Genomic DNA, 27,101 nt, shown 5'->3' with positions numbered 1-27,101 from the left:
GTTAGTCAGCCACAGGGATGGTTTTAATTGTCAGGATGGGAGGTGTTGCTGCTAGCACAGGCTGCGACTGGCTCTATCCTCAGGGAATCAACAACAAATTGTGCCTGTCAACTTGACAAACAGAATCACAGAATGGTTTGGGTTGGAAAGGAACTCAACATCATCCAGTTAAACCTCTGCTTCAGATGTTGAACCTCTGCTCCCTGCGGCCAGCAGCTGCCGAGGAGGCTGACCCCTGCCAGCGGAGGCAGGCGAGCGCTGCTTTAACACGGCCAATTAGCTGTGCACACTGCCCCGCCACCGGGCCGGGGCTGGCCCCGGGTGGCGGTCGCTGTGGTGCCGCTCGGGGTGCAGGCGGCGGCTCTGCAACCGCGGGTTGGGGTCTGAGGGCGGCCGCCCTCCGCCCGGGGGTCAGCCCCAGCTCCCTCATGGGGGCCGGCGGCCATCTTGCGGCGTTAGGGGAGGGGTCGGGCGAAGGGGCTGCGCTCGGGCGCGTCCCACCGCGGGGCCGTGGGGCTGCAGCCGGGCGCGGGGCGCCCTCTCCCGCCCGCCGTGGCGGTGGCAGGGAAGGGGACTGGGGCGGGCCGGGAGCTGAGGGCGGCCGGAGCGGCGCTGTGTGTCCCGGGCTGTGCTGGCGGTGTGGCAGAGGGGACATGGCCGCCTTCTCCTGTCAGGCACCGGGTTATCGCGCTAGGGTCTGCCGTCAGGGACGGGGCTTGGGGTGGAGAAGCGGATGGGGCTTGGAGCAACCTGCTCTAGTGGAAAGTGTCCCTGCCCGTGGCCGGGCGTTGGAACTGGATGAGCTTTAAGCTCCCTTCAACACAAACCAGTCTGAGATTCTATGAAAAATACAACTTGTGATTGTGAAATACAACTCTCCCTTATTTGCTAGTGTGAGGGAGCCAAATCGAAGCAGCGGACCTTAGCGCGAAGGGCTTCGTGGCTTCTCCGGGGGAGAGCGGACATCAGGTCTACCCTGAGCGGCGGCGGTGGAACGCTGCCCCGCGTTTGAAGCGCTGGAACAAAATCCGCTTTAAATTCACGCTATAGCTAACGGGGGGAAAGCCGGCAGGGCCTGAGGGTCTGCGGTGCGGGGGGTGAACGGCAGCGGCTCCGGGAGCGAGGAGGAGGAGAAGAGAGGAGGAGGAGGCGGGCTCGGGGCCGCCCATCCCCGCCCATCCCCGCAGCGGCGGGGCTCCGGCCGCTGGCGGCACGTTTCCCGCTGCCGGGAGGCGAGTCCGGTGCCGTTTCGGCGAACGCTGGAGCCGATGGCTACAGGTGAATTTGTTTTCACTTCTTATAACGCTACGTGTGCATGGGGTGTGTGGCTGGGGAGGGATGGCAGTGGGTTATTTACATTTAATGCAAAACGGATGGGAGGGGAGTGACTTGTTTAATTGCTCATTTCAGTAACATACTCTAAAATTGCCCCATCCCTGGCAGTGTTGGACGGGGCTTGGAGCAGCCTGCTTTAGTAGAAGTTGTCCCTGCCCATGGCAGGGGGTTGGAACTGGACGAGCTTTAAAGTCCCTTCCAACCCAAACCAAGCTGTGGTTCTGTGATTCTATGATATTACCAGACTGGTGCGAATGATTTCTTTTTCTTTCTCTCTCCCTGCACATCTTTCTCCTTTCCCCTCTCCCATCTCCACAGGCCACCTCTCTATAAAGAGGTGTAAACTTGAAGAACTCGGGCTTTTCCAGTTAAACCCTTCACTTGTATCGGCAGCGCAGCAAACATGCCTGAACAAAGCAACGATTACAGGGTGGTTGTGTTTGGAGCAGCAGGGGTTGGCAAAAGCTCCCTGGTCCTTCGCTTTGTAAGGGGAACTTTCAGGGAAATCTATATCCCCACGATTGAGGACACGTACCGGCAGGTCATCAGCTGCGACAAGAGCATCTGCACCCTTCAGATCACAGACACCACGGGAAGCCATCAGTTCCCTGCCATGCAGAGGCTGTCTATATCCAAAGGGCATGCTTTCATCTTGGTGTACTCCGTCACCAGCAGGCAGTCCATGGAAGATCTCCAGCCCATCTTTGAACAGATCTGTCAGATTAAAGGGGACATCCAAAAAATCCCCATAATGCTGGTGGGGAACAAAAGCGATGAGACCCAGAGGGAGCTGGATGCTAGCGAGGGGCAAGCGCTGGCCAGCAAGTGGAAGTGCTCCTTTATGGAGACATCAGCCAAAATGAACTACAACGTGCAGGAGCTCTTCCAGGAGCTCTTGAATCTGGAGAAGAGGAGAACTATCAGTCTCCAGGTGGATGGAAAGAAGTCCAAGCAGCAGAAAAAGAAAGATAAACTGCAAGGCAAGTGCTCTGTTATGTGACTGACTTTGGCTGAACGAAGCTGGAGCACGGACTCCCACAGAAAATGCGTTTCTGCTGGAGGTTTCAGACAAATCCATGCCTTACGGGGCTATTGCTTTTCTCTCAAATCTCCACTGGATCATTTTATGTGTTGGTTTTAAAGGGGATGGCTTTCTGCATGTTTATTTTTTTAAAACAATAAATGTTCAGTGCTAGCAATTACATGTGACTGGACGTTTGTAATGCAAGAAGTGTATAGAAGAATGTCAGCCAGAAACAAACATCTCTGTTCCTGTGAGTACGTGCTAGGTTTTAAGTGTTTCAGCCTGTTAGCTCAAAAGAAATCATATCTATAATGTGTATACTTCAGAAATTGCTTTCAGGAATCCATTGATCAGAGCAAATCTTTAGCAAAGCCAAGCATTTGTGCTGCGAATGAGTGTATATGTGGCTCCAGATGCTTGTATTTTTGGCAGACAGATTGGCTTGCCTACCAAAGACTCAGTTTTCCATGTAAGAAGTTCAGATTTCCTGTGTGCTGTGTGATTCCTGAGCCTGCTGCAGTTCCATGGGTGGTTACAGCTATACTTGCATGTGATCAGGCTGTTTGCTTTCTCACCCCCCTTGCTCTGACCTCTCTGTTCACTGAGGCAGGGGCTTCCATGTGCTCTGGCTCCAAATCCAGGGGTGATTCTTCGCATCCTAAGCAAGAGCCGCCTCCTTCATGAAGGCAACTGGGTTGTTGTGAGTAGCAGTTGATGTAGTAGCTGGTTATAGTGGCAATTCACCTTTCTCAGCTGACAGTCTGTTTTTGCAGGTGGCTGAAGCTACTTTTGCAGTCTTCCTGGAGTTCTCTTGGATATTATTTCCCTCTCTCTTCTCTTATTTAATCCAAGCTATCCAAGTTTTAGTTCAGACTTAGGACTGGTTCAGGTAATGCTGCTTTGGGAAGAAACATCTACACCTGGAGGCTGCATTTAAAGCAAACTCCTCTCAGATGGAAACTTTCAGCAGACACTTCCCACAAATAAATGGTCTGGAGACACGGGCTTAGTCTCTCTCTTGTCTCCCTCCTCCTACTTTTCTTTGTTTTGGCTGTTCTAAACAAGAGACAAGCATGATGAGCCTCATCTGCAGTGCATGGTTGAGAAAGATTTCAAGTGCAAGTACTTGCTATGAGCCTGTGCTGGAGATCTCCTACTTTGTGTGTGTATTGCTCCGCGCAGCAGGCTGTAAGGACCTCACTACTGCACTGTAGATTTGATTTTTACACAGCAACGTAGTCTTGATGCAAGACACACGGAAGAGAGGAATTGCTTCTTTTTATAGCACTTTTGTAGTGAAATGATTTTATTGTTGAGCAAAATATGGAGCAGGAGATGCTGGAAAGTACATACCCTTTCTTAGTTTGAAAGCATTAGTGCCTAGTAATAACTAAGTGCTGGGTTTGTGTGTAAGATGCTTGAGAAGGGTCTTGTCTCTCAGCCATCATTTGCTCGTGTGTTGCAGACTAACACACAAAGCCATGAAGCTTGTCTCCATGTTGATATCTCACATATTTGAACAACTCTTAGAATCCATGCTGGCTCCTCATGCCCCATTGTCTCCTCCTGTCTGTCCTCCTCGTGTCTGTCCACGAGTGGTTTTTCATCTCCTTGGGCTGTTCCTACCCAACCATGAGGGCCCAGTTGGCTCTGTGTGTGCCAGAGGAGTTTGCCCCAGGTACAGCTCTCATGCTGTTTGATTCCACAGGGCATCTCCCTCTTCGTGATTTCAGAAACTCAAGTTCTGCATAAGTGTTTGGTGCTGACTGAGATGTTACTCACCAAAGCAACAGTGCCCATTTGCCACGCTGATACAAAGGCTTTACACCTGATTGTACTGGAGATGATATCCCACAAGCTTCCCGTGCTGGACCTGTGGTGGTTACTGGTGCAGCCCTCTGTGCCACTGCTGCGTGTAGCCTTCCCTTCTGCTGTGGTCAGGGGTGAGTTGAGCTGAAGGGCAGCTGCAGAAGCATCCATAAGGGCTTTGCTTGAAAAGAACTCTTGCTTTTTGCTCTCTAACTTTGTGCATGGATCTTGATCTCTTTGTTCTTTCACATCCAAACACGCAATGCTTCTCTACAGGTTGTTTTTAGCATCTGGCAATTGTTATTGCAAAGACTATTTCAGTTCCATTCCAGTCTTTGAAACCCCAATAAGACATTTTATATTTAAGCCTTTTTAAAATGTCATGAGACCTACTAACGTCTCTACAACTCCCACTGCCTTCACAGAGCTGCCTGTGCAAAGGCAGGGCAGCCTGTATCTGTAATTATTCACACAGACGAGGTGTTCTGTAACATCTCATCATCACTGCGGTGTTTTCCCTGGATGTGATGTGGAGATCACTGAGGATTGGGGCTTGGCAGAGTGCAGGGAACAACTACTACAGACAAAACTTAACCTGCCAGAGGAGAGACTGAGATGAGCTCTGAGGCAGAAGCTCTTCCCTGTGAGGGTGCTGAGGCGCTGGCACAGGGTGCCCAGAGAAGCTGTGGCTGCCCCATCCCTGGCAGTGTTCAAGGCCAGGTTGGACACAGGGGCTTGGAGCAACCTGCTCTAGTGGAAGGTGTCCCTGCCCATGGAACTGGATGAGCTTTAACGTCTCTTCCAACCTAAACCAGGCTGGGATTCCATGAAAATGGGCTCAGTCCTGCCTGTGCCCCAGAGAATCCCGGGCAGATTCCCCAGGCTGCCTGTGGTGCCTGTGAGAGGGGGTCCCACAGGCTCACTTGGGCGATGGGGGTGTTGGGCTGGAGATGCTGGGGGGCTCCTGGTGGTGCAGGATGGTGGTGGTCCCAGCCTGGGAGCACACGATGCCTGGGGTGGCTGCCTTTCATGCCGTGTAAATAACCTGTATTTGGGGTGTGCTACATCACTTGTATTGTAAATTACATCTGTAGTAAGAAATAAATTGTCTAATTTGTTTCCATATAAGCTGAGCTGTCTGATTTTTGTGCGTAATCTCTCATGCTTATAAGGAGGGAAATTTGGTTTAATTGAACTGGTGCCTGTCAAGATGTTGGCTATCAGAAATTCCACACAGATCTATATCACGGGGCAATATCTTCAGAGTCTTCCAGGGAGCTATGTGGAGAACTGCTATAGTTCGAGTGAGAAATACCATATTGCTTGGGATGATCCTTAATCATTACAAAACAGTGGCCACATTCCCCTTGGAAATGAATGTTAGTTCATAAACCTGCTATTGGGATCTGCCACCTCACCTGGATCTGGTGGGTTTGGGACTGGTGGTGGCATCGTTCCTGTTGTGCTCTTACAACCAGCAGTCTTTAATAATGTTGTTACTCCAGAGCGATGTTGTAGCTGTAGAATTGCAGCCCTTGGACTCACTGGAGAATAGCTGAAGATCCATTGTTTTTGGGGAGTGATGGGTAAGTTTTGGCTCAAACAATGAAACACCTCTTGCAGATGGTGTTTGGGGAGTTTACTGTACACATGCTCAAGCTTTATTTCTCGTGGAGGAGCACTTTGAGTTAAAGGAATGATTTTAAGCATTAAGGTGTTTTGTAGTGTGAGGAGTATATGTTGGAAGTAAATGCTTTAGCCTTATTTGAGTAAGTGCACTTTGATAAAGTGAATAGACCTGCGTGGGGTGTTCTTAAAGCAGAAGATACTCCAATGAGAGACACTCAGGTAAAATCATTCCTCTGCAGTAAACAAGCAGCTCTGCAGCCTGGTCGAGCTGGCTCTTGTGTTTCATGGCAGGCTTGGTCCTTAACTGCAGTTTGCCCACAGCATGCTTCTTCATGAGGCAGCAGCAACATGGTTTTTATGGAGCTATTTATGCATCCTGTAAACTCCTCAGCTTGGAGACATCCTTGACACTCTGTTCATATGTGGCATGCAGAATGGTAACTCGCTAGTTCTCACCTTACATTGTTTGTCTCTTTTTTCCTCCCCTTCATTCAATCCCAGAACTCGCTGTTTTTCTGCAATGTTCTTCACGAGTTCAGATGTGAGGAGACAGGGTCACAGAAGACACTGACACAACCTGTTGGGTTGCTGTTGATGCCTCCAGAACGTCTTTCCAGGATCACGAGGTGAACACAGTTGACTAAAAATTCTCTGTGCAACCTCCTGAGTGAATTGTGAGATGTGTTGGTAGCTGGGTGCGGGCTGAGGCACTGCAGGCACACTTCCCTTCTCTCTCAGGCCTTGGTGAGGACTGGCAGTTCCTAGCTTTGACCAGCTAGGTATGTATTCCCAGCAGCAATGTAACCCTGCCATTCAGTTTCTCCACCAAGCAGCTGCTTTAAGTTGGAAGCAACAAGGACAGAGTGGAGCCTTAACACAGGTTTCCTTAGATCCGTGTTTCAGCATCTCAAGCTTGCTTTAAAGCTTGACTCAACTTTTGCTCTTAAGAAACAGTTCCTTGCTTCCTGCTACTGTAGAGCTCTTAAATTAATGCTCAGAAGCAGCATTGCAATGCATTTATGAGAACTTGATCAGCAATATTCAGACGAGAAGGTGTCAAATCGTATTTTAATGGGCAAAGATAATAGCCCTGAGGGGCTTTCTGTCTCTTTGCTGGAGGAAAAATACTACAGCACTGTTCATTTTAAAGCTGTTCCAAGGTTTCCTCTCTGCAGCCCTGAAATTCAAACGTTCCTCAATTAGCACTATTTATTATTTCCATGCAGCACTCATCGACTGGCTGGAGGCAGCTTCCTTCCTGGCTCTGGCCAACCAAATGAGTGTCAGGAGAAAATACCAGGGAGGAGAATCACAAACAGCAATGCTGCCACTTGGAAGAGAGAGATGTGAGCAGTAGCTGCAGTGTCCACCCACACATGTATTTTAAAAACAAGCAGACAGAATATTGCTATATTCTAATTCCTCTTCCCAGAGCAAAGCAGGCACATGATTAATGTAACAGCTCTGAATAATAAGCCATATCTCTTGATATGCATGGTCTGTAGCTACAAGGTACTCGGCGCACTCTACAAGAGCGAAAGCACATCTTAATCATCGGCTGCCATCATCTACGGTTTCTGTGGCGTAAATTAAGTACATCAAAAGCATCCCAGAGCTAATGAAAATGCTAAAGGCGGCTCAAAGCTAATGGCAGCAGAGCAGCCTCCCACTTAATGGATATTGCTGCATGTCAGGCTGGCGCTGCTGCCCCTAATTGTTTCCTTTTGCCCTCCCCTTTGAGCAGACATCTAATAATGGGAAAGGACAGGAAGAGCAGAGAAAGGATGGAGAGATCCAGCGCCAGCACTGCCTTGGCATGGTTGCTTCTCTTCTGCAGGAGGTCACAGTGTCCCATGGCCCATGGGAGCCTTGCTGGCACAGCTGGGCACAGCAGCAGGCGTAGGGTCTGGCTTGAGCTGCTTCATCTGGTCTGATTTCACAGAATCATAAAGTGGTTTGTGTTGGAAGGGACCTTAAAGATCGTCCAGTTCCAATCCTATCTGACTTCATCTAGTTCTCAGCACGAGCTGCTGAGAAGCGCTGGGCCACGGTGGGCCCCCCATGTGCATCCTTTCTACCAGCTAAGGACGGAGGGCAACAGAAGGGTTGCAGAGCATGTAGGGATGGTTGGGTTGGAAGGCTCTGGTTCCATGCTAAACCAGGAAAACACAATCTCCCTCTCATTTTCAGGCTTGCTGGAAACCTGAAAAGAACAAAGAGCAGCAAATCAAGGCCAGGTTAGACACAGGGGCTTGGGGCAACCTGCTCTAGTGGAAGGTGTCCCTGCCGTGGCAGGGGGTTGGAACTGGGTGAGCTTTAAGCTCTCTTCCACCACAAACCAGGCTGGGATTTACCCAGCCCGTGTCTCCTGGGGCTGAGCCTGCAGCAGAAGCTGTAGGTGCCCCGGTACCTCCTGTAGCCCATTTGACATGGTAGAGGGGATAGGACATGTGCAGGATATGCAGTGGTGTGACACCGCACCATGGTGTGATCACATCCTCGACAGCACAGCCTGATGGTGAGAGCTGGCCAGCAGAAATCAAAGCCTGTTTCTCCCCTTGGAGAACAGAAAAGGTTGGTCCTTTTTACCCAGAACGACAGCATGGGCACAGATGTGTCTTGATGAGGCCTCCCCTTTTACAAACCCATCCTGTTTTTCCAACCAGGCAACGGTAAGAGGAAATCGGTTATATCTGACAGATTTTTTCTGTGTAATTCTACTGTTTTATTCCAAGCTGAAAAGCTTATCCACATATGCTGCATTGTGCCTGTGTGTAAATGCAAGGTGTCTATTGCTCTTCCCACACCACGAGGATTGCCTGCCCCCGTACAGAGAGCTGTGCTATCATGCCGTGTGGGCAGGCAGGTGAGCACAGGCTGTTCCTTTCCTAACTGGGTTCCTTTCCACCCCCCTGAGAGTCCCTGCTCCCATCCCACTGTAGGGTGAGTGAGTGTCTGACTGGGGTGGGCAGCAGGCAGAGCACCGCACCGAAGTCTTCATCACGGGGAGCAGTGGGAGCTTTCTTTTTATATCTCAGTGATGCATTTGTGCCTTTCAGCTAAAAATATCTCAGGATGGAGATGTGAAGACTCTTCTCTCCTACATTGTGGTTTTTGCTTTGTTCCTACATGGTTTCCTCCAACCCAGAGGAGGCCCCGGAGCTGCTGCGAGGGCTGGAGCAGCTCTGCTCTGGAGCCAGGCTGAAAGAGCTGGGCTGGGGCAGCCTGGAGAAGAGAAGGCTCCTGAAGGGGAGACCTTAGAGCAGCTCCAGTGCCTAAAGGGGCTCCAGGAAACCTGGAGAGGGGCTTTGGGCAAGGGCCTGTAGGGACAGGCCAAGGGGAATGGCTTTAACCTGCCAGAGGGGAGACTGAGATGAGCTCTGAGGCAGAAGCTCTTCCCTGTGAGGGTGCTGAGGCGCTGGCACAGACTTTTCCCAGAGAAGCTGTGGCTGCCCCATCCCTGGCAGTGTTCAAGGCCAGGTTGGACACAGGGGCTTGGAGCAACCTGCTCTAGTGGAAGGTGTCCCTGCCCATGGCAGGGGTTGGAACTGGATGACCCAAACCAAGCTGGGATTCTGTGAGTCTATGAACCCCTGCATCCCATTATCTGCCTCAGGCTGCCCGCATGCTCCCGGTCGGCGAGGGACAAGCAGCTCCCACCCAGGCAGCGAAAATCCCTCTTTGGAGGGAAAAATCCATCTGTCAGGTGGAGTCCCTGGACCAAGACCAAAGTCTCTTGTCTGAGAAGCGAGCGATATAAAGGCTTCTTCAGCTGGTGCTGGCTGCCCACATCCTGCTGCTGTGGAGCACATGGCTCTTGGCTGCATCACTGCTGCCTCTGCCTTGGAGCATCCCAGGCGGGCAGGAGATGGAGCAGAGCCCATCCAGCAGATAAAACCTACCTCTGGAAAATGCTCAGCCCTATCCAGGACCATACAGACCTGCTGAGATTAATATGGATGTGAAGGAGTTGCCGAATATCCTCCCTCCACCTGCGAGGAGCAGCACACTGGAGCTGCAAGACGTAGGTCTCTCCCTGTGCAGTCCTGACGTGTCATTGCTGTGAAGTAAAGCCCACAAAAAGGAAAGGGAAAGAAAATGAATAAACAAGGGGATGTTTGTGCTCAAATTGTGTCAGCTATTTCTGCTGTCAGATGCTTCACCATCTGGCCAAGCTGGAACGGGGAGATTGGCTCATTTCTTGATTATCTGGGAAGATTAGTCAGGATGTGGCTCAAAAGTGGAAAATATTTCTATTGATTGTAAGAAATTACTCTTTCCCGCAGGGGTTGGATTTGTTGGGTTCTTTTTTAGGTGATAAAATAGCCTTTACACAGAGGAAAGAGGATGCTGAAGCGTGGCTGGTGTTTGTCCGTAACGTGAGTCATGCCCAACAGAAGGGTATTTGGTGTTTAATGTGTTTTGTTGCATTTATTACTGCTCAAAGCTGCCTTAGCACGGCCCAGGGTGCTGCCTGGCACAGCCCTGCCCGGGGGTATCCAGCAGGAGCCTGGGCAGGGTTGTGATTCCTCCTGGATTCAGCCCGTGGAATGGGGAAAGAAGCAGCCAGCCCAGAGCCATCTCTGCAGTGTGTCTGTGTGAAATACACCCTTAAAGGCTGTGCAGTTTGAAATGTATTCAGCTGTTCTATCAAATTGTGAATGCCAGGGGAAACCTCAGCTCTGCACTGTCTTTACATGTGATGCTGCTATTGAATCACTGGAGCATTTCTGTTACACGGAGCATGGGAAGGTTACAGCCCTGTCAGGCAACTTTGGGCCGTCGCATGTTCTCAGTCTCTGGTGTGGTGCCAGTTGCTCTTGTAACACACACAGCATAAACCAGTGCGGTTCTCTTACAGGACAGGGTCACTTATCACACGTGCTCCTCTTGGGCAGCCTTTGCCAGGGAAGGCTGCATCCATCAGCCCAGTGATGGGGATTTAAATGAGATACCCTTCACTTGTGAAAGAAATGCATGACAAATAGAAGGCAAAATAACCATCTGGGGGAGGGTCAGACCATATTGCTGGGGCTGGCTCCTTGGCACATGGGTGGGCAAGCAGAGGGAGCCAAGCCAGGGTGCTGGGCTCTGGTTTCCTTTCTGCTGATGGTTGGAGCCAGTAGCTCTCACCCCTTTATCCTTTTTCTGCTGCCTCAAGGCACTGGGGGACCTCTCTGGCCCTTTTCCACCAGCATCAGAGGTGCTGGTGCCCCCTCCCCGTGGGCTGAACCCCCTGGCCAGGGACCGTGGCCACAGTGCTGGTTCCAAGCCCTGCATGGAGGGATGGCTGCCCTGTAAATGACACCGTGCTGTCTCCTGCACCTCCGGTTCTCCTTCCCTGCATCTCTATGTGGAATTTGATTATTCCTCTGCTCTAGAGAAAACCCTTCTTGACTGCTGGCTGTGCACATCTGGTTTGTTTGTAAAGTACCTTTTGGTAACTATAAATCTGGCAGTGTTCAAGGCCAGGTTGGACACAGGGGCTTGGAGCAACCTGCTCTAGTGGAAGGTGTCCCTGCCCATGGCAGGGGGTTGGAACTGGATGAGCTTTAAGCTCCCTTCCAACACAAACCATTCCATGGTTATAAGATTCTATGTTTTTGAGCTCTGCTGCCTCTCTGCTGCATTAGTTGCTGTGTCTCATTCCCCGGCATGGAAAAAGTGATATCCTCACCCCTGGAACTGGATTATTTGGGAGATACACACTCATTGCTCATTCAGCGAAGCCCACCCCACCTCACTGGGGCAGGATGCAGGTGATGCCTGGCTGGTGATGCATTAGAGCTGCAGCACGTCCTCTGCCAGCCCTGGGATGGGCTATAGAGCATCTGAGGCAGAATGGAGCAGCAGTGTTAAATGCTGAAGAGATATGGCCAAAGTGCATGCTGAGAGCAGATCTCTTGTCTTCCAGGTTTATATTACTGCAGTGTGTCCCTTGGCTGAACTCTAAACCTCATTACACAGGAAATTATGAGAGTCCAGCAAAGATAAATGATGGCAGTGGATGGGATTGCACCCTGAGTACCCCTCCAAATCCCACAGGCGTGGGCTGCTGCTAACACCTCTCATTCACAGCAATGCTCACGCTGTGCTGTGGGATTAAGAGCAGCTAAATCAAAGAATCAAATAACAAAACTGATTTTGCAATAGCCAAGGTTGAAATACAGGTGGAAGATGTGTGAAAAGCAAGCTGTGAAACCAAACAGTTGCTTTGTGTCACCTTCCTCACAGTGAGGTGAAGACAGCAGGACGATGGGCTGAGGGGGAGCAGAGAAGATTTTCCATGGTTTTAGTCGAGCCAGTTCTGGTCACTGCTCTGTTGTGTCCTTGGGAAAGCTCTTTCATCTCCCCATATCTCTCCAGGTCCTTCTGGTTGGTAGGAAGCAGGTAGGGTCGTAAAGCAAAGACTCTTCAGTAGTGTGGATGCTCTGATCTAGGCTTAATACAGTCTTCAAATACATGCTAATAATAATAATAATAATTAACATTTTTATATATATATATATATATTTGTGTCTGGAGAAGAAAGGAAAAACTGTGCTTGTGTCACTGCAGATCTGAAGAACTCATTCCAGGGAGGACTTTTGACAAACAACATGGCCAGTGCATGTTCCAGTGCCCTCCCAGTGTGCTCCAGTGCACCCGGTGTGCCCAGTACATAGGCCAGTGCTATGAAGACACACCCTGGTTAATTAATGAAGCTCATGATTAGAACTGAATTAGTGTGTAGCTGCTGCTTTACCCCACGAGAGGGCATCGCTTCCCGGGGCCTGCCTGGCTGCGATGCTTGGGAAACTGGCAGCTCTTTAAATAGGAATTACGAGGAATTCGTTCTCTTTTCACAGTTTTCCTAAGGGTTTTGGGTTTGGTTTTCATTTGGCGCTGGGCCATAACACATGACAGTGTCCTTCTGAGCATCCAAAACTTCACAGCTCTGAAGTGTTACCAGCTGTAATGCAGGAGAAGATCCATGAAAAGTAGCAAACCAGAATCCCAGCCTGGTTTGTGTTGGAAAGGAGCTTAAAGCTCATCCAGCTCCAACCCCTGCCACGGGCAGGGACACCTTCCACTAGAGCAGGTTGCTCCAAGCCCCTGTGTCCAACCTGGCCTTGAACACTGCCAGGGATGGGGCAGCCACAGCTTCTCTGGGCACCCTGTGCCAGCGCCTCAGCACCCTCACAGGGAAGAGCTTCCTAATGCCTAACTCCAAATGTCCCTGTGTCCTCCTGGAGTTTAATAGCATGGATCTGGCATAAAACCAAGACCGAGACCAAACTTAACCTGCTCTAAGGAGTGCTCCTGCAGGCTCTCAGGCAGCCACAGGTATTTAAGCATTAATCAATGCCCTCTTCTGCTCCAAAGACAAATGTATTCCTGAGCAATTCACAGCATCGAAGCACTCGGCCCCACAAGCAGAGGCACGTCAGGCCTGTCCGGGCAGCAGACGAGTCTTTGCAGAGGCCACGCCTGCTCCTCCCCATGCTCCGGCAAATCCTGTAGAATGCCCAGCTCATCCCTGGTGCGGGGGCACAGGGGTGGTCCTGGTCCGGCACCTGGGATGCTCTGCCCTCACAGCCTGCAGGCTGGGTGTGCGCCATGCCCCGGGACACACACTGCTCCCATCGCATTCCCTTCAGAAACAGCATTGGCAGGTCTGAATCCAGCCTTTGGAGCAGGAGAGACTGGATTTGGTTGTGCAATCTCCTGTGGATCTGGAAGAGGCACTTTGCACATCAGTCACCTGCAGGTCTCTATGGGACTTGGTGGGTGATGGGGTTTGGGAATCCTAGAATGGTTTGGAAGGGAGCTTAAAGCTCCTCCAGTTCCAGCCCCCTGCCACGGGCAGGGACACCTTCCACTAGAGCAGGTTGCTCCAAGCCCCTGTGTCCAACCTGGCCTTGAACACTGCCAGGGATGGGGCAGCCACAGCTTCTCTGGGCACCCTGTGCCAGCGCCTCAGCACCCTCACAGGGAAGAGCTTCTGCCTCAGAGCTCATCTCAGTCTCCGCTCTGGCAGGTTAAAGCCATTCCCCTTGGCCTGTCCCTCCAGGCCCTTGTCCAAAGCCCCTCTCCAGGTTTCCTGGAGCCCCTTTAGGCCCTGGAGCTGCTCTAAGGTCTCCCCTTCAGGAGCCTTCTCTTCTCCAGGCTGCCCCAGCCCAGCTCTCTCAGCCTGGCTCCAGAGCAGAGCTGCTCCAGCCCTCGCAGCAGCTCCGGGGCCTCCTCTGGCCTCGCTCCAGCAGCTCCACGTCCCTCTTGTGCTGTTGCCCCAGAGCTGGATCAGGACTGCAGGGGGGGTCTCCCCAGAGCGCAGCACATGGGGGGCTCAAGCCGGGTCATGGGAAGCGCCTCCAAAGGGAGACGCGTAGCCCCGCCCACTCGGCTGGCCCCGCCCATCTCCGCGCAAGGCCCCGCCCCGCCCACCGGCGGGGCGGGGCCTTGCGCGGAGATGGGCGGGGCTAGCGGTGTCGGTGGGCGGGGCTAGCACTGTCGGTGGGCGGGGCCAAGCCTCCGTCTCCGGTCGCCCGTGGAGACGCGCTGCGGGCGGAGGACGGCGGCTGCGGGCGGTGAGTTGGGGCCGGGCCTGGGCGGGAAGCGGGCCCCGGGCCGGGGGCTCTGTGGCGCGGGCAGGCCGCTCGGTCCTCTATGGGGCGGCGGGAGGCCTCGCTCTTCGCTGCCCCTCCCCGGGTTGGGCCGCGGGCGTTGCTGGGCCCGGCGGGGCCTGGGCATTTCTGGGGTATTTTTGGGTTATTTTGTGGTGTTTTTTGTTTCATTTCTCGGTTTTCCTGAGGAGAAGTTGAGGGAAGAGGCTCAGTGCGGAGCTTCGCTGTGGTTCAAGAAGTTGTGCGCGGCTCCGGAAAGGGGACAAAATGTGCTTAATTCCTTAAAAACAACAGTTAAATAAACCTTTCCCTTGAGGAATGGTCTGTGCAGCAGCAAGCGGCATTCCCGCTCTATCCAATGGGATGGATACACGGGGCCGGGAACACAAAGTGCAGAGCCGCAGCCTTTGGATAAATCACTTAAAGTTTGTGTTTTAACATTCCTGGTGCTTTAACATTCCCAGTGTTCTAACATTCCCAGTGCTTCAACATTCCCACCCTTCCAGGCCGCGGGCTTCCCGTGGTCCTGGCGGCTCTGGCTGGCGGAGGTCGCTTTCCCATGTGCGAGGAGCTGTGGGATGAGTGTGGGAAGCAGTTTAATTAGTGGTGAGCGTCATTATTCGGGGAGGTTTCGTGTCGGGGCTGGGATCACACACCCTGTTGCTGCAATAAGTTCACTTTAATCACTTTCAAATTGCAATATTCTTTTCCAAGCTTAAATCCTTTACTCTTTCCCCCCCCCAAAAAAAAGAAGGATTTGGGGTGTATTTTGTGTTCTTAGCGCAGTGCTGTTGGGAAGAAGGACCCACACCGGGCTGCTCCATCCATCTCCATCTCCCCTTGCTAGCACTGACCCACTGCAGGTCTGTGTGGGGGACACTGGGGTCTCATCACTGCTTGAGGAAGGGAAACAAGACCCACGTTGATGTGTGGCTCCAACCCGGAGGGAGGTTTTGTCACAGCAAAATGATGGAGATGGACGCAGGGGTTATCCCCAGGCCGGGGAGGGCTCAGGAAGCCAGGCTGGGCATGTAGGAAGCTGTGCCTCGTTAGTTCTGACGATCAAGGAAACAATTTGATTAGTACAGTGTATCAAATTGAATTCCCAGGAATTTATCAGCCCATTAGCTGGCATTTTTATGGACTTGGAGCTAATGGCATCAGTGACAAGTTACTGGTTTGCATTTATCTTGGTTGTAAATTGGTTTAGAAATGAAATTCAGTGAGTAAGTAGCGAGCGCCGGACAGCAGTAGTGATTTATGCTACTCCAGTGCCACTAAATGGGATTGAGGGATTAGGATGCAGTTAATGACTTCTCAATCCCATATTTCATCCTCGTGTTGAGCCCGTTGCACTCATGCAGGGTATCTTTAATCAAGCACTAGAGCAGCAAATAAAGTCTGGAGGAGAGCAGTGGATGGGGTCTAGGGCTGCTTTGGTACTCAGTGGGGTGAGGGGACAAACACCATTTAGAGCTGAAGCTCTCCTGATGTTTGGAGAAGCTTCTAAGGGTTTCCAAACAGCAGAACCACTGCCACCAGCTCTGATCTTGCTGGCATTATACTTAATGCAAGTATTGAGTTGTGCTGAAGGCTTCAGATGCTTCTTTTGCTTCAAATACATGTTTCTCTGTATATAGTAACTTTTAAAATGAATACTGTTAAGTTCTTAATTTTTCAAGCTCTGTTCCCAAAAGACTCGGTACATTCGAGCCAGGCTCATGAGAGGTTCTCTACAGCAAGGTCTGGGATGCAGGCAGCAGCGTGGTGATGGCTCCATGATCCCTGCAAGTGCTGGAGAGATGGAGTTCCCTGCTGGAACGCTGAGTCTGTTGTAGAAGATGCTAAACACGACAGCTCTGCGGTGTGGGAATGTGCTTCCTTCCCAAAGCTTCCCAATCCCCAATGCATCACCCTTTGATGAGGCTCTGTTGCAAAATGCAATTCAAATTGCTCCAGAAGTTCATGGCACAGCCCCCTAAATCCTCACCCTCGGCCCTTTCACTTTGTCCCCAGTGCCAGAGCACAGATTACTGCAGGAGCTGGCTCCATGGGGATGGAGAGGAGTACTTCCCAAGCAGTGTGCATGGGAAACACCACCACAGCCTTGGCTGAGCTATGGAGCAGCATTCCCAGGAGGATTGTATTGCTGCAAGTTCATCTGAGCTTACAAAAAGCTACAGGAGTGGGCAGGGCTCATGGGTCGTGTCTTCTAGCGCAGAAAAGCCCTTGTGCAGAGGTAGGAATCAGCAGGGAAACTTTGCATTAGCTGTAATGGAAGCAGAAAGCAAGTTCCCCAGATCCTGAAAGAGGTCGTGGACTCGTTGTTTCTTGGGAAATGGAAGCTGCAGATGTTTGGGGACTCTAGGGATTTGCTCCACATTAATCACTGCTGGAATCGTGCAGCTATTTTCTGAATTTTGCAATATTGCACAACTAGACCTCGCTGTCCAGCTTCAGAACTAGAGGGAACCTGGAGTTTCAGAACCTGAGTGTGCCCCCTGTGTTCAGCGTTGTGGTCTCTCCTCAAATCACATCTCCTGCTCTGAGCAATAACCTATCGAGTAAGGCAGAAGGGAGGGAGGAGAGGAAATCCTAATGGTGTGAGCAAAAAGTTTTCACTCTGTATTTTGCACGGATTAATGAGAGGAGCAGAAGAGCAGAGGAGTGACAGAAGTCCTCACAGTGACTGAGTTAGGATTCTCTATGGGGTTTTTTGGAGGTGGGGGTGCCCAGGGGAGGTGGGAGCACAATGGGGGTACATCCATGCCCCAGAGAGGCAGCGTGGGGGGGATCCAGCTTTCATTCCCATTCACTGTGACGTAGAGCTCAACACTGCAGAGCAGCTCAGCCCTTCCAGCCGGGTGTCCGTGGGGATGAGGAGGTCCTTAAACCGGAGACCTGGGGTATGGTGTACCCCACTTCTGTGAGCTCTTTGGTGCCTGGGGGCCCTGCTGGTGTTGGAGTGGGTTCACAGCTTGTGATGCTCAGAGACACCACTGACTGTGTATTTTTAGTCATGTTCCTTCAAGTATTTGGTCAAACAGGCAATGTGTTTATACTCAGCTTCCTGTATCCGTATCAGCGTCTTGGCATGTGATGGGGCTGCAGAGTAAAACAAGAAACCAAGTGTGTTGGAAGGGTTGTTTGTTCTGCAGCAGCTGATGGCTGTGGGATGCAGCCTCTGGGATGCCACAGATCCCGAGCCCACGCACGAGGGCTGGTACCATGTTGGCTCCTGTGGGATCACTGGGGCTTGAGCATCAGCGTGGGGTCATCTCCTCTTGTTTAGTCAGCTCAGCTCAAAGCAGGGACCCGGCTTGCTGTATCATTCATAGTGGGGGTGTAGGATTAACCATGGGGAAGAGAAAAGGTCTTCTGGTGCTTTAAGTTGAGGAGAGCAAGAAAAACCCCTTCCCAGTTTCCATCATGATACGATGATGCCAGGGGACCCAGCGCCACCCTTGTAGTGGGAAGCATAAGAGGAGGTGTGGGATCATCTCATGAGGGACTGGTGGATATAGAATCATAGAATCCCAGTCTGGTTTGGGTTGGAAGGGCCCTTAAAGCCCATCCAGCTCCAACTCCCTGCCACGGGCAGGGGCACCTTCCACTAGAGCAGGTTGCTGCAAGCCCCTGTGTCCAACCTGGCCTTGAACACTGCCAGGGATGGGGCAGCCACAGCTTCTCTGGGCACCCTGTGCCAGCGCCTCAGCACCCTCACAGGGAAGAGCTTCTGCCTCAGAGCTCATCTCAATCTCCCCTCTGGCAGGTTAAAGCCATTCCCCTTGGCCTGTCCCTCCATTCCTTGTCCAAAGCCCCTCTCCAGGTCTCTTGTCACCCCCTTTAGGTATTGGAAGACTATTGTAAGGTCTCCCCTGAGCCTGAGCTCCAGTATCATTGGAAAGGGAAAAGCATGGGCTGAGAACCAGGAGAAACCCCTATGGTTATGAAAGCTGTGCTGTGGGTCTGGCTTGCGGAGCAGGAAGGGTTGGGAAGAGCTGCAAGCGGGGACTCGATTGCTGTGGAAGGATGTAAAGGTGGCCCTGCAGCAGAGATGGTTTATTTGACAGAAACAGGCATTCTAACTGTTTATAGATTTAAGTTTTCATTTAAAATTGGTTGTCATGTAGGAAGTCTGTCTCTGGAGGGGCCTTTCCTGAGCTGTCTGTCCTAATGGATATGTTTAGATTCCTGGTCTCTGGTGTTACGTCTTTGGGCTTCAATCTTCGCAGTGACTGGTGCAGTTTGAACTCAGTGTATCCGTGTATACCTTTTCAGTTAATAAAAGAGAAGAGGGTTCTTTGCCATGTCATTAATCATCCTGCTGAACAGCCAGAGTACTTCCAATGGAGAATTTCCTTTCTGTTTTTAAAACCAAACTCCAGCAGATACCAAAGGCATTTACACTATTTCTTGCCTGCTGCCATATCACAGTGACATGAAAGAAATTCAGTCCCAGGGCTGTTCATTAGAGTTTGTGTTAGGAAAACAAAGTTCTTGTAAAGGATTCATGCTGCAGTATGGGGCAGCTTTACATGTGTTTTCAAAATCTTCTGTTAATGATCCTCCTCCCCCTTGCTGATTTCTCTCATCAGTTGTCCTTCTTAAACACCATGGCAAGAAGTTGTCCTCTCTGGAAAGCTGTGCTGTTGTAGGAAGTACTCGAGGGGAATGTAAACCAGTGTGAAACAGGGATCTGAACTCGTGTGACAGTCCTGGAAAAGCCCAGGAGGCTGAAAACAGCTTTCTGTGTCTGAAACAACACAATTCCAAAAGCATCTCCAACTTCATTCACTGGGAGAAGGGTCTGTTGGTTTGAAGAAGGAGGATGTTAAGCAAGTGAAGCAACAAAGTCTCACTTCTGAGAGATTAAGTGGAAGGGAGTTATTTTTGTTAACAAAAAGCCTTGATCTTTCAGCCAGTCTTGTTTTCCTGCATCATCATCATCTTGTAAGAACTCTTTGTGCTTCGACGGGTTGTTATGTTCTCCAACCAAGGCTGTGAGGCTCTGCAGCCGTCTGGAGCGTTAAGCCACCAGGGTCACTGCCCTAACAATGCTGGTGCTCTTTGTAAGTAAAATCACAGAATCCCAGCCTGGTTTGGGTTGGAAGGGCCTTTAAAGCTCATCCAGTCCCAACCCCCTGCCACGGGCAGGGACACCTTCCACTAGAGCAGGTTGCTCCAAGCCCCTGTGTCCAACCTGGCCTTGAACACTGCCAGGGATGGGGCAGCCACAGCTTCTCTGGGCACCCTGTGCCAGCGCCTCAGCACCCTCACAGGGAAGAGCTTCTGCCTCAGAGCTCATCTCAATCTCCCCTCTGGCAGGTTAAAGCCATTCCCCTTGGCCTGTCCCTACAGGCCTTTGTCCAAAGCCCCTCTCCAGGTTTCTTGGAGCCCCTTTAGGTATTGAATACTGTTTTGTTGTTCGTTGCTGTGAATAAGTTTGAGTAGATCCCAAAACACATTTTCCACTCCCCAAAAAGTCAGGCTTTTTGGTCAAAGCTCGGAACTGGGATAAGCACAAAGTGTCACTGACAGTTTTGGGAGATGGACCATCATCTTCCCAGCTGAATTTGGTTTGCCTTAGTGTAAAACTTGCAAGGGATTCATCCTGCAAACAGGGATGCTGCAGCTGGAGCTGGCTGCCAGGGCCCACGGTGCAGGAGGGCCTAGGCTCGGGATGCTGTCTCAGACCCATTTGGCAGTGGCATTCCCTCATCTCTTCTGTCCCATGTGCCCTTCCCTGATTTATTCCTTCCCAAGGATGTGTTGACCTCTGCACACTTACACCCCAGCTCTGCAGCACAGAGGGAGTGCATGACACCAGCCTCAAACTATCCTTGTAACGTTGGCTTTGTGGGTTTTATGACTAATCTGATAGGAGCTTGGATTAGGCAGGAATATTGAGTCCTTATGGCTCCAGGGTGAAAGTGGCCCCTATGAGCTGTATTTATTTGTTAGATGCTTGTACAGATGGGGTAGGACTAGATGACCTTCGAAGGTCTCTTCCTAACCCAAATATTCTGTCTGATTCTGTGTTTTGACTCCATCAGGAGCCAGAAGTCAAAAGATTAACGTTGTTCTTGCTGTTTCTTAACAATTTTCAGGGATGTGACTGGAGGGAGAAGCAAAGATCAGTAAAGCAGAAGTTTTCCCATTAGAACTCATGTTTTGCACAGCACAGCTGTCACATCTGTGTAAAGCGGGTTCTGGGCTGCGTTTATTTGTGTTCCTGTATGTGGAAAGCACAACTTGGCACTGGGACAAGGCCTGGCTGCAGTGACACAGTCTCTTTTCCAATGCAATTTATTTCCCTGCTCCACACAATGACTTTAGCAGCTGCTATTAAAATTGTGACGCTGTTTCCATCCCGAGAAATGGCGTGTGATTTATCAGGGGGAAATTTCCACCTCTCTGCCTTGTTAAGGACCATCCCTTGGGAATCTGCTGTGCCGGGAACCAGCTCCGCATTTCGCGCGTACCGGGGCTGGTGAATCTCGGGGCTCATTGTGTTACTGGGCCTGTTGCTGAGCGGTGCCAGGGCTCGCAGCCAGCTCTCCCCTGGCAAATGATGCTTGGTTTCCTTCCAAGAGGTGTCAGTGGCAATCCTGGATCCTGCTGTGCCCTCGTTAATGAGTTATCTGTGTCCCAACAGCTCTGCCAGGATAGTAAATACCCTGTGCAGTTAATCCGTGTTCTGCACTGTATTTGACAGTGGGTGTCTCTCCAGGGACACAAAACTATCTAAAGCTGTTATAAATGACAGGAAAGGTTAACATAGCAATTACCAGTCAGCGTTAGGTTATTAATTGCTGGATTTAGAACCTGAAACAGGTATTTGTGTGTGTTGCACTGAATGTGCCTGTCCTTAAACTTCATGCAGCTGCAAAGCAATGTGAGTAAAAAGAAAGACAACTTTACTTGACAATAAAGTCCCCCCCAGCTATCACAGGAGCTTATGTTTTTTATCACCTTATGTTTTCTATCACCTTCTCTTTTACCCATAGTATCAAGGCAGACAGCTTGGTTTGTGTTTGTATTATAGATGTTTTTAAGCAAATAAACCCTTGGGATCTTTCAGGTGTTCTTCAGTCACTGGTTGATGCCCAGCTGTACATTTCAGGTGCCCAATTCCACTCTCAGTCATGACCAACCCTCTTGGAAAATTGCTGCCCTCATTGAATTGTCATTGTTGCATAGTTCTTGTTTTAAATAGTGTTTTATACAGTGAAAACTTAAGAAGGGTGTTAAATATTGCATGCTCTGGATTTGCCATCTTGCAGCAGAGAACAGTATCTGGTGCAGGAACTTGTACTCCTTAGGGCTGATGAGAGTCCAGGGTTTTTTCTGGGTGTGTGTCCTGGTTTTGTCTGGGACAGAGCTGAAAGGTCTCCATAGGAAACAAGGGCTCTCAGATTTGTGTCTCCTGTGGTTTAAACCCAGCTGCTGGAATCTATCAACGGAGGCTCAAGAGTCTCCAGAGAACAAAGCAATACATAATGCTCAGCGGCAGCTATGCTGGCACTCCGTGGAACTACTACCCTGAGTAGTTCAACTGGTTTGAAAGCCGGTAGCTGTTCTGATGCTGCCTCTGAACCTCACCTGCTGTAGGTCTGGGTGGAACCTCTGCCTCGGAGCGTGGGCTTCAGGAGGAGCCACCATGGCAGCGAGGAGGAGGTGCAGAAAGGATGCACAAACTTGTTGACTTAGTTCCCGTTTAGGAGGTGCCAGAGGGAATTGGCTGCCCATGGATGTATCTGTGCACATCTTCATAGCAGAAACGGGCAGTGGAAGTGTTCGGGGCCCTGGCAGTGATCCAGCCAGGTTGGACGGGGCTCGGAGCAACCTGCTCTAGTGGAAGGTGTCCCTGCCTGTGGCAGGGGGCTGGAACTGGCTGAGCCTTACAGTCCCCCCTTCCAACCCAAACCATTCCATGATATCCTCAGGAAGTGAAATAGGGGAGCTGGCCATAGGAAATGTTTGAGGTAGATTTTTCACTGAGGCCAATCTCAAAATACTGTAGTTTTGGGGACTAGAATTAAGCCACAGGTGCTGCCTCCTCTTAGCTTTGGCTTTCCTGCACTATCAAGTACTCACAACTTCTGTTTTGCTCTGTTTCAGGATCATTGCACCGATAAAATCAAGGCACGCCAGACAGGTTGCGAGGCTGCCTATGTAGGTGAGTTTCCCGTACACACTTGTTCCTTTCTTTCCTGCAAAACATAAAGGAGCAGGACAAGTCCCAAACCCCAGTGATTTAATTTCATTCTGGAGTAGAATAAGCACAAAATCCTTGGAAGCTTTGAGGGGAAAGGCCTCAAGGACAGCACTGGCTCCATGGCAGGCACAGCAGGCTGTGTGTGTGTGGCTTGGGGCAGCGCTGGCTGCTGCCTGCTCTCCAAGGCGTTAGTAGCAGTGCTATTGCTGACACTCATCCACATCCATTTTTAGGTGTCTGACCACCCTCATGTTGAATTTTAGGAGGCAGAAACCCTACTAATTTTAGGAGAATGCTTCTCCCACAGAACCTAGGCTTTTCCTTGTTTATTACAGCAGTTAGCAAGGGGCATCAGGCAAGTCTTCATCATTGCTGTATTTGCTGTGTTAATGTTTGACCATCTTAGAATGTAAAGTCTTCCTATGTTCACCCCATTGCTAGAATAGGTACTTCCATAAATCCATGTAGCCAGAAGCTGGTGAAATACTTTGCACCCTCTCAGTGGCTGTGGGCTGAGAAGCAGCTCCTCACAGAGCATCTCCCACCAGCACCCTCTGCTTTATCTCTCTTTCAGACTGAGGAATTTGCTGAAGGACACATAACCTGAGGCCAAGCTGGATCTTGTGACTCCCACTCTGGTGCTTTAATCACGGACGGCTCCTGCTTTACATGCTGTAAGATGAACTGATTTTGATACAACTAAAAGTCTCTTTGCAAATGGCTCTTTGCACTTTGTGTATGGCTCTTCTGGTGTGAGTTAGCTGGGTAGTGCTCACTGGGGAGAAACAGGTACCTTCTGTGGAGAAGCTGCTGTTTGTTAGGGAGCACAGGCTGTTCTGATGGCTTCAGGCTGATGTCTTTAAAAATGATAACTCTCAGATGTTTTTCAAAGTAACCTTGATCTAGAAGTCAGTTTTCATGGCTTTTATTTGCACTAAAGACACAAAAAGTTAAGTCAGAAGAAACGCAGAGGGAGATAAAAGCAGGTTTTCCCACTACTCGTTTCCTACCAAGTGAGTTGGGTTTGACAGAATCCCCTCTATGGAGGCTGACTTCCAAAACGAAATGTAGCTGCAACCTAGTTTTGATTGGCAGGATGGAACTGGCAGAACCTGTGTTCCTTCATAACCTCTAATCTGCTGCTGTGTGCTGTAATCCAGGCAAGAGGCAGCTGAACAGAGCTGACGTGTGCAGGGCTCCCGCTTTCAGCTTGCTTTTATACCTCCCATGTGTAAAACCCTCGCTTGATATTTTCTTCCAGCTCGCATCACATGTAAGACCTGTGTTTGTGCAGGCTATATAAAAGACCAGATGACTTTGTGCAAACCAGAAGTGGAGTTTTCTGGGGCTCCCGAGTTTCCCTGATGCCTTCAGCTATGGTGCTGTGCAGGGTGTGCATCCCAGAGCATCCATGTCCTTCTCCATAACACTGCCCGCAAACACTGCAGCTTTTCTGTGTGCGTGGTAATAGCGTGATCCTTGAAAATGCAAAGGAGTTGGTTTTGTCTGGGGAGGATCTTGTTTTCTTTTACCAAACCCAAACTTTCTAGAGCCTATGAAGTATTTGTGCTGTGATCGTAAATCTTGCCTGATGGCTATTTAAAGATCAAGTCACAGAATCATAGCATGGTTTGGGTTGGAAGGGACCTTAGAGTTCCAAGCCCCAGTCCTTCTGGAGCCAGGAGCCAGGGACCATCACTGTCACCGCTGCTATGAGCAGTCTGGTTTGCAGTAGCTGCAGAGGCAGGAGCAGAAACCTTCCCCTGGCCACTGCAATGCCACATCTGCAGCCACAGCCTCGCTGCTGAAAGCTGCCCAGGCCTTGGCTGGGGCTGTGCAAGGGGAGGGCGAGGGAGCTGCTCGCAGCCCCCAGAGCCAGGGGGAGGTTGTGGGCAATCCCAGTCGCTGTTTTTCCTGGGAAGTTTGCATTGTGGATACAGCGCTCAGCACTGCAGAGTGCATGAGTGTCTCAGAGTGCTTCACTTGCTGGTATCACACAACCTCGTCTCTCCTTCATGGGGTGCTGGAACAGGCTGCCCAGGGCAGTGCTGAAGTCACTGTCCCTGCAAGTGTTCACACCCCGTGTAGCCGAGGCCTCAGTGCCATGGGTTGGTGGTGGCCTTGGCACTGCTGGGGAATGAGTGGACTTGATGAGCTTAAAGATCTTTTCCAACCTAGTTGATTCTGTAAGTACCATAAAGCGAGAAATGATCAGAGAGACTCTCTAATCCCTGTTTCACTTTACTACTCCATGCTGTTCCCTCGCTGAGGGCAGGGCTCTGCTGTTTCCTGCTAGCCATGGTGTTTTCCATTGTATCGAGTAGCGCAGCAGAAGGAAGGGATTTCAGCTGCGGTGTCTCTGCGGGCATCTCGCCGTGGTTTCCACGGGGTGTCAGCACCGCGCTGGGGCCGGGGCTTTCCCTTTGGGAGCACCCACCGCTGGCAGAACTCGGTTGGCTGCATCACCAGAGCAGGGTGCTGGCTGGGGAGCAGCTTTGCCGTGATGGGCTCGCCCTGCACAGGCGCAAGAGGACGGTGAGCTCCAAAAGGGCTGTTGTGCTGGAGGTGCCGCTTCCCTCTGCAAGCAGAGCAACCGGTTGGAGCAGGAGGAGTGTCGAACATGCCCTCCTTGTTCCAGTGCTCTCTAATTAGGGTTACATCTGGGACAGCGGGTGCCCGTTTCTGGAAGATCAGCCTGGATAACTCTTGTAGTGTTTGCTTTGAAGGTGTGGATGTGATAGGCATGCCGGAATCGGTGTGTGCTGGGCTGTGTCTGGCAGGCTGACAGATCAGGGCTACTCACCCTCGTGCTTCCTTCACACCAACCCTTCTTCTCTTTTTCCATGCTGGATATGCATCCTGGCTTCCCAAGTCCTTTATAAAATCCTTTGTCCTGCCAACCCGATGCACCTCCTTCAAGCCCCTTGAATCTGTATGGTTGATGATGGGTGTTGCCCATCACCTAAGAGCAATTTGGGGTTCAGGTGGGCCTAGGCATCCTCTGGATGCTCCTTTCTCCCACTTCCTGCTATGAGGGACCTTGTGCATCTCCCACCCTCCCTGTGGGTCACTTCACAGGAGCAAAAAACCTGCATGGGGAAGAGAAAATGGTGTTGGGGAAGGGGCATGGAGATCCCCAACCGCCCCGTGCAGGAGCAGCCGGGCCTGCACTGGGATGCTCGACCTTGGCGCAGGGAAGAGGAGAGCTCCCAGCCAGCTTGGGAACCTGCATCCCGTTCCAGCTGTGGAAAGGCACTGCTGCATGCCAGGACATGCAGGGTCAGGGGGAGCATGTGTCAGTGCTCACTGAGGCTCCGAATGCTGCCTCCCCTCCAGGCCCGCTCCAGTACAGAGGCGGGTGGTTTGGCTGAAGGTACTTTGAGATTCCTCCAACTGATGCTTCCAGTGCAGACCTAAACATTAAAAACCAAAGCCATTTAATACCTCAGTTACAGAGACTTTGGGACACGTGTTTCTGCACCCTGACATAGCTGGTATTGCTACGATGCACCCTCAGAATAGAGTTGCCTATTTCTGCACCCAGCTACAACCTTTAATGCCAGCATCAAGCTTCTTGGCTTGCACTTGGAGAGGTTTTGGGTTCTGCAAGTCGTAACAAACCCGCTCCTGAGCAGCCACATCTGCCCTGTAGTAAAACCCATAACCAGCATTCAAGTCCCAACCAGCCGTCAGCCTTCCCGGCTCCCACAGGAGCCTTGGGAAAGGGGCACGTGCAGGAGCACTCGCAGCACCCAGAGAACCAGGGAACCTCACACCAGAACAGCCCTGCTGCACGTAGTAGTAGTGGGGCAATAGCCCAGGCGATGGTGAGGGGCTCTGGCGTCATCCCCTCCTTGCACACCCTTCCAGGGGCCATCATAACTCTTCTCCCCCACTCTCCATGCTGCTTGCAGCTCCTCTTCCCCTCGCTGCCTTCTGGCTCATTCCAGCCTGTCCACCCCATGCACAGTGTCCTGGTTACCCAGTCTGGGATGAAGGGAGAGCTTGCCTCTTGCAGTGCCTGTTCCCCCTGAAGCAGGCCTTTGAGAGTCTGCAGGGTAAGGGCTGAGGTGGTGTCCCACACTGTCAGGAGTGGGACAGAGGGGCTGCACAGTGCTGCCTGATCGGGGTCACCCTGCTGAGGAACAGGCAGTGAGCCCTGGGTGGCAGCTCACTGCACGGTGCCCTGGGCAATGGCACAGCTCAGCCTTGGGAGGAGCTTTACAGAGCAAAACCAACCATAGAGATGCCACCTTCCTGCCCAACACATGTACTCTATATTTTCAGAAAATAAATTGCTGACTTCAGAGCTAGGAGTAAGCTCCTGGGTTTTATTCCTGGGTGGCATCTAAAGGAGCGTGAGCAGCAGGTCAGGGAGGGGATCCTGCCCCTCTGCTGCGCTCTGGGGAGACCCCCCCTGCAGTCCTGATCCAGCTCTGGGGCAACAGCACAAGAGGGACGTGGAGCTGCTGGAGCGAGG

At 51.2% G+C, this 27,101-nt stretch overlaps 2 protein-coding genes across 4 annotated transcripts in view; both read left to right on the top strand.

Moving 5' to 3' along the window:
• The first annotated feature begins 586 nt into the window (after window positions 1-586).
• Window positions 587-5,289, top strand: DIRAS3 (DIRAS family GTPase 3). The gene is made up of 2 exons (XM_030494110.1): window positions 587-1,278; window positions 1,654-5,289. Exon 2 carries the CDS (start codon window positions 1,739-1,741, stop codon window positions 2,333-2,335), a length of 597 nt encoding a protein of 198 aa, XP_030349970.1. The 5' UTR covers window positions 587-1,278; window positions 1,654-1,738; the 3' UTR covers window positions 2,336-5,289.
• Window positions 5,290-6,404: 1,115 nt separating this feature from the next.
• Window positions 6,405-27,101, top strand: part of GNG12 (G protein subunit gamma 12) — a 32,759-nt gene continuing 12,062 nt past the window's right edge. The window contains exons 1-3 of one of the 3 annotated variants that reach the window (XM_030494114.1): window positions 6,405-6,423; window positions 22,525-22,582; window positions 23,196-23,295. The gene's annotated coding sequence lies outside the window, so the exon portion shown is untranslated. Of the gene's footprint in view, window positions 6,424-14,276; window positions 14,365-22,524; window positions 22,583-23,195; window positions 23,296-27,101 lie in introns of those variants that run through there. The other 2 variants (XM_030494113.1, XM_030494116.1) reach the window with 2 other exon arrangements.

This window comes from Strigops habroptila, chromosome 8 (genome assembly GCF_004027225.2).
Source record: "Strigops habroptila isolate Jane chromosome 8, bStrHab1.2.pri, whole genome shotgun sequence".
NCBI classification, from domain to species: Eukaryota; Metazoa; Chordata; class Aves; order Psittaciformes; family Psittacidae; genus Strigops; species Strigops habroptila.
Note: the sequence above shows the minus strand (reverse complement) of the source record. Positions and strands in the feature narration are given on the sequence as shown.

Bases quoted from the DNA above. Each gene is read 5' to 3' on its own strand.
- DIRAS3 (XM_030494110.1), top strand. From the start codon at position 1,739: ATGCCTGAACAAAGCAACGATTACAGGGTGGTTGTGTTTGGAGCAGCA.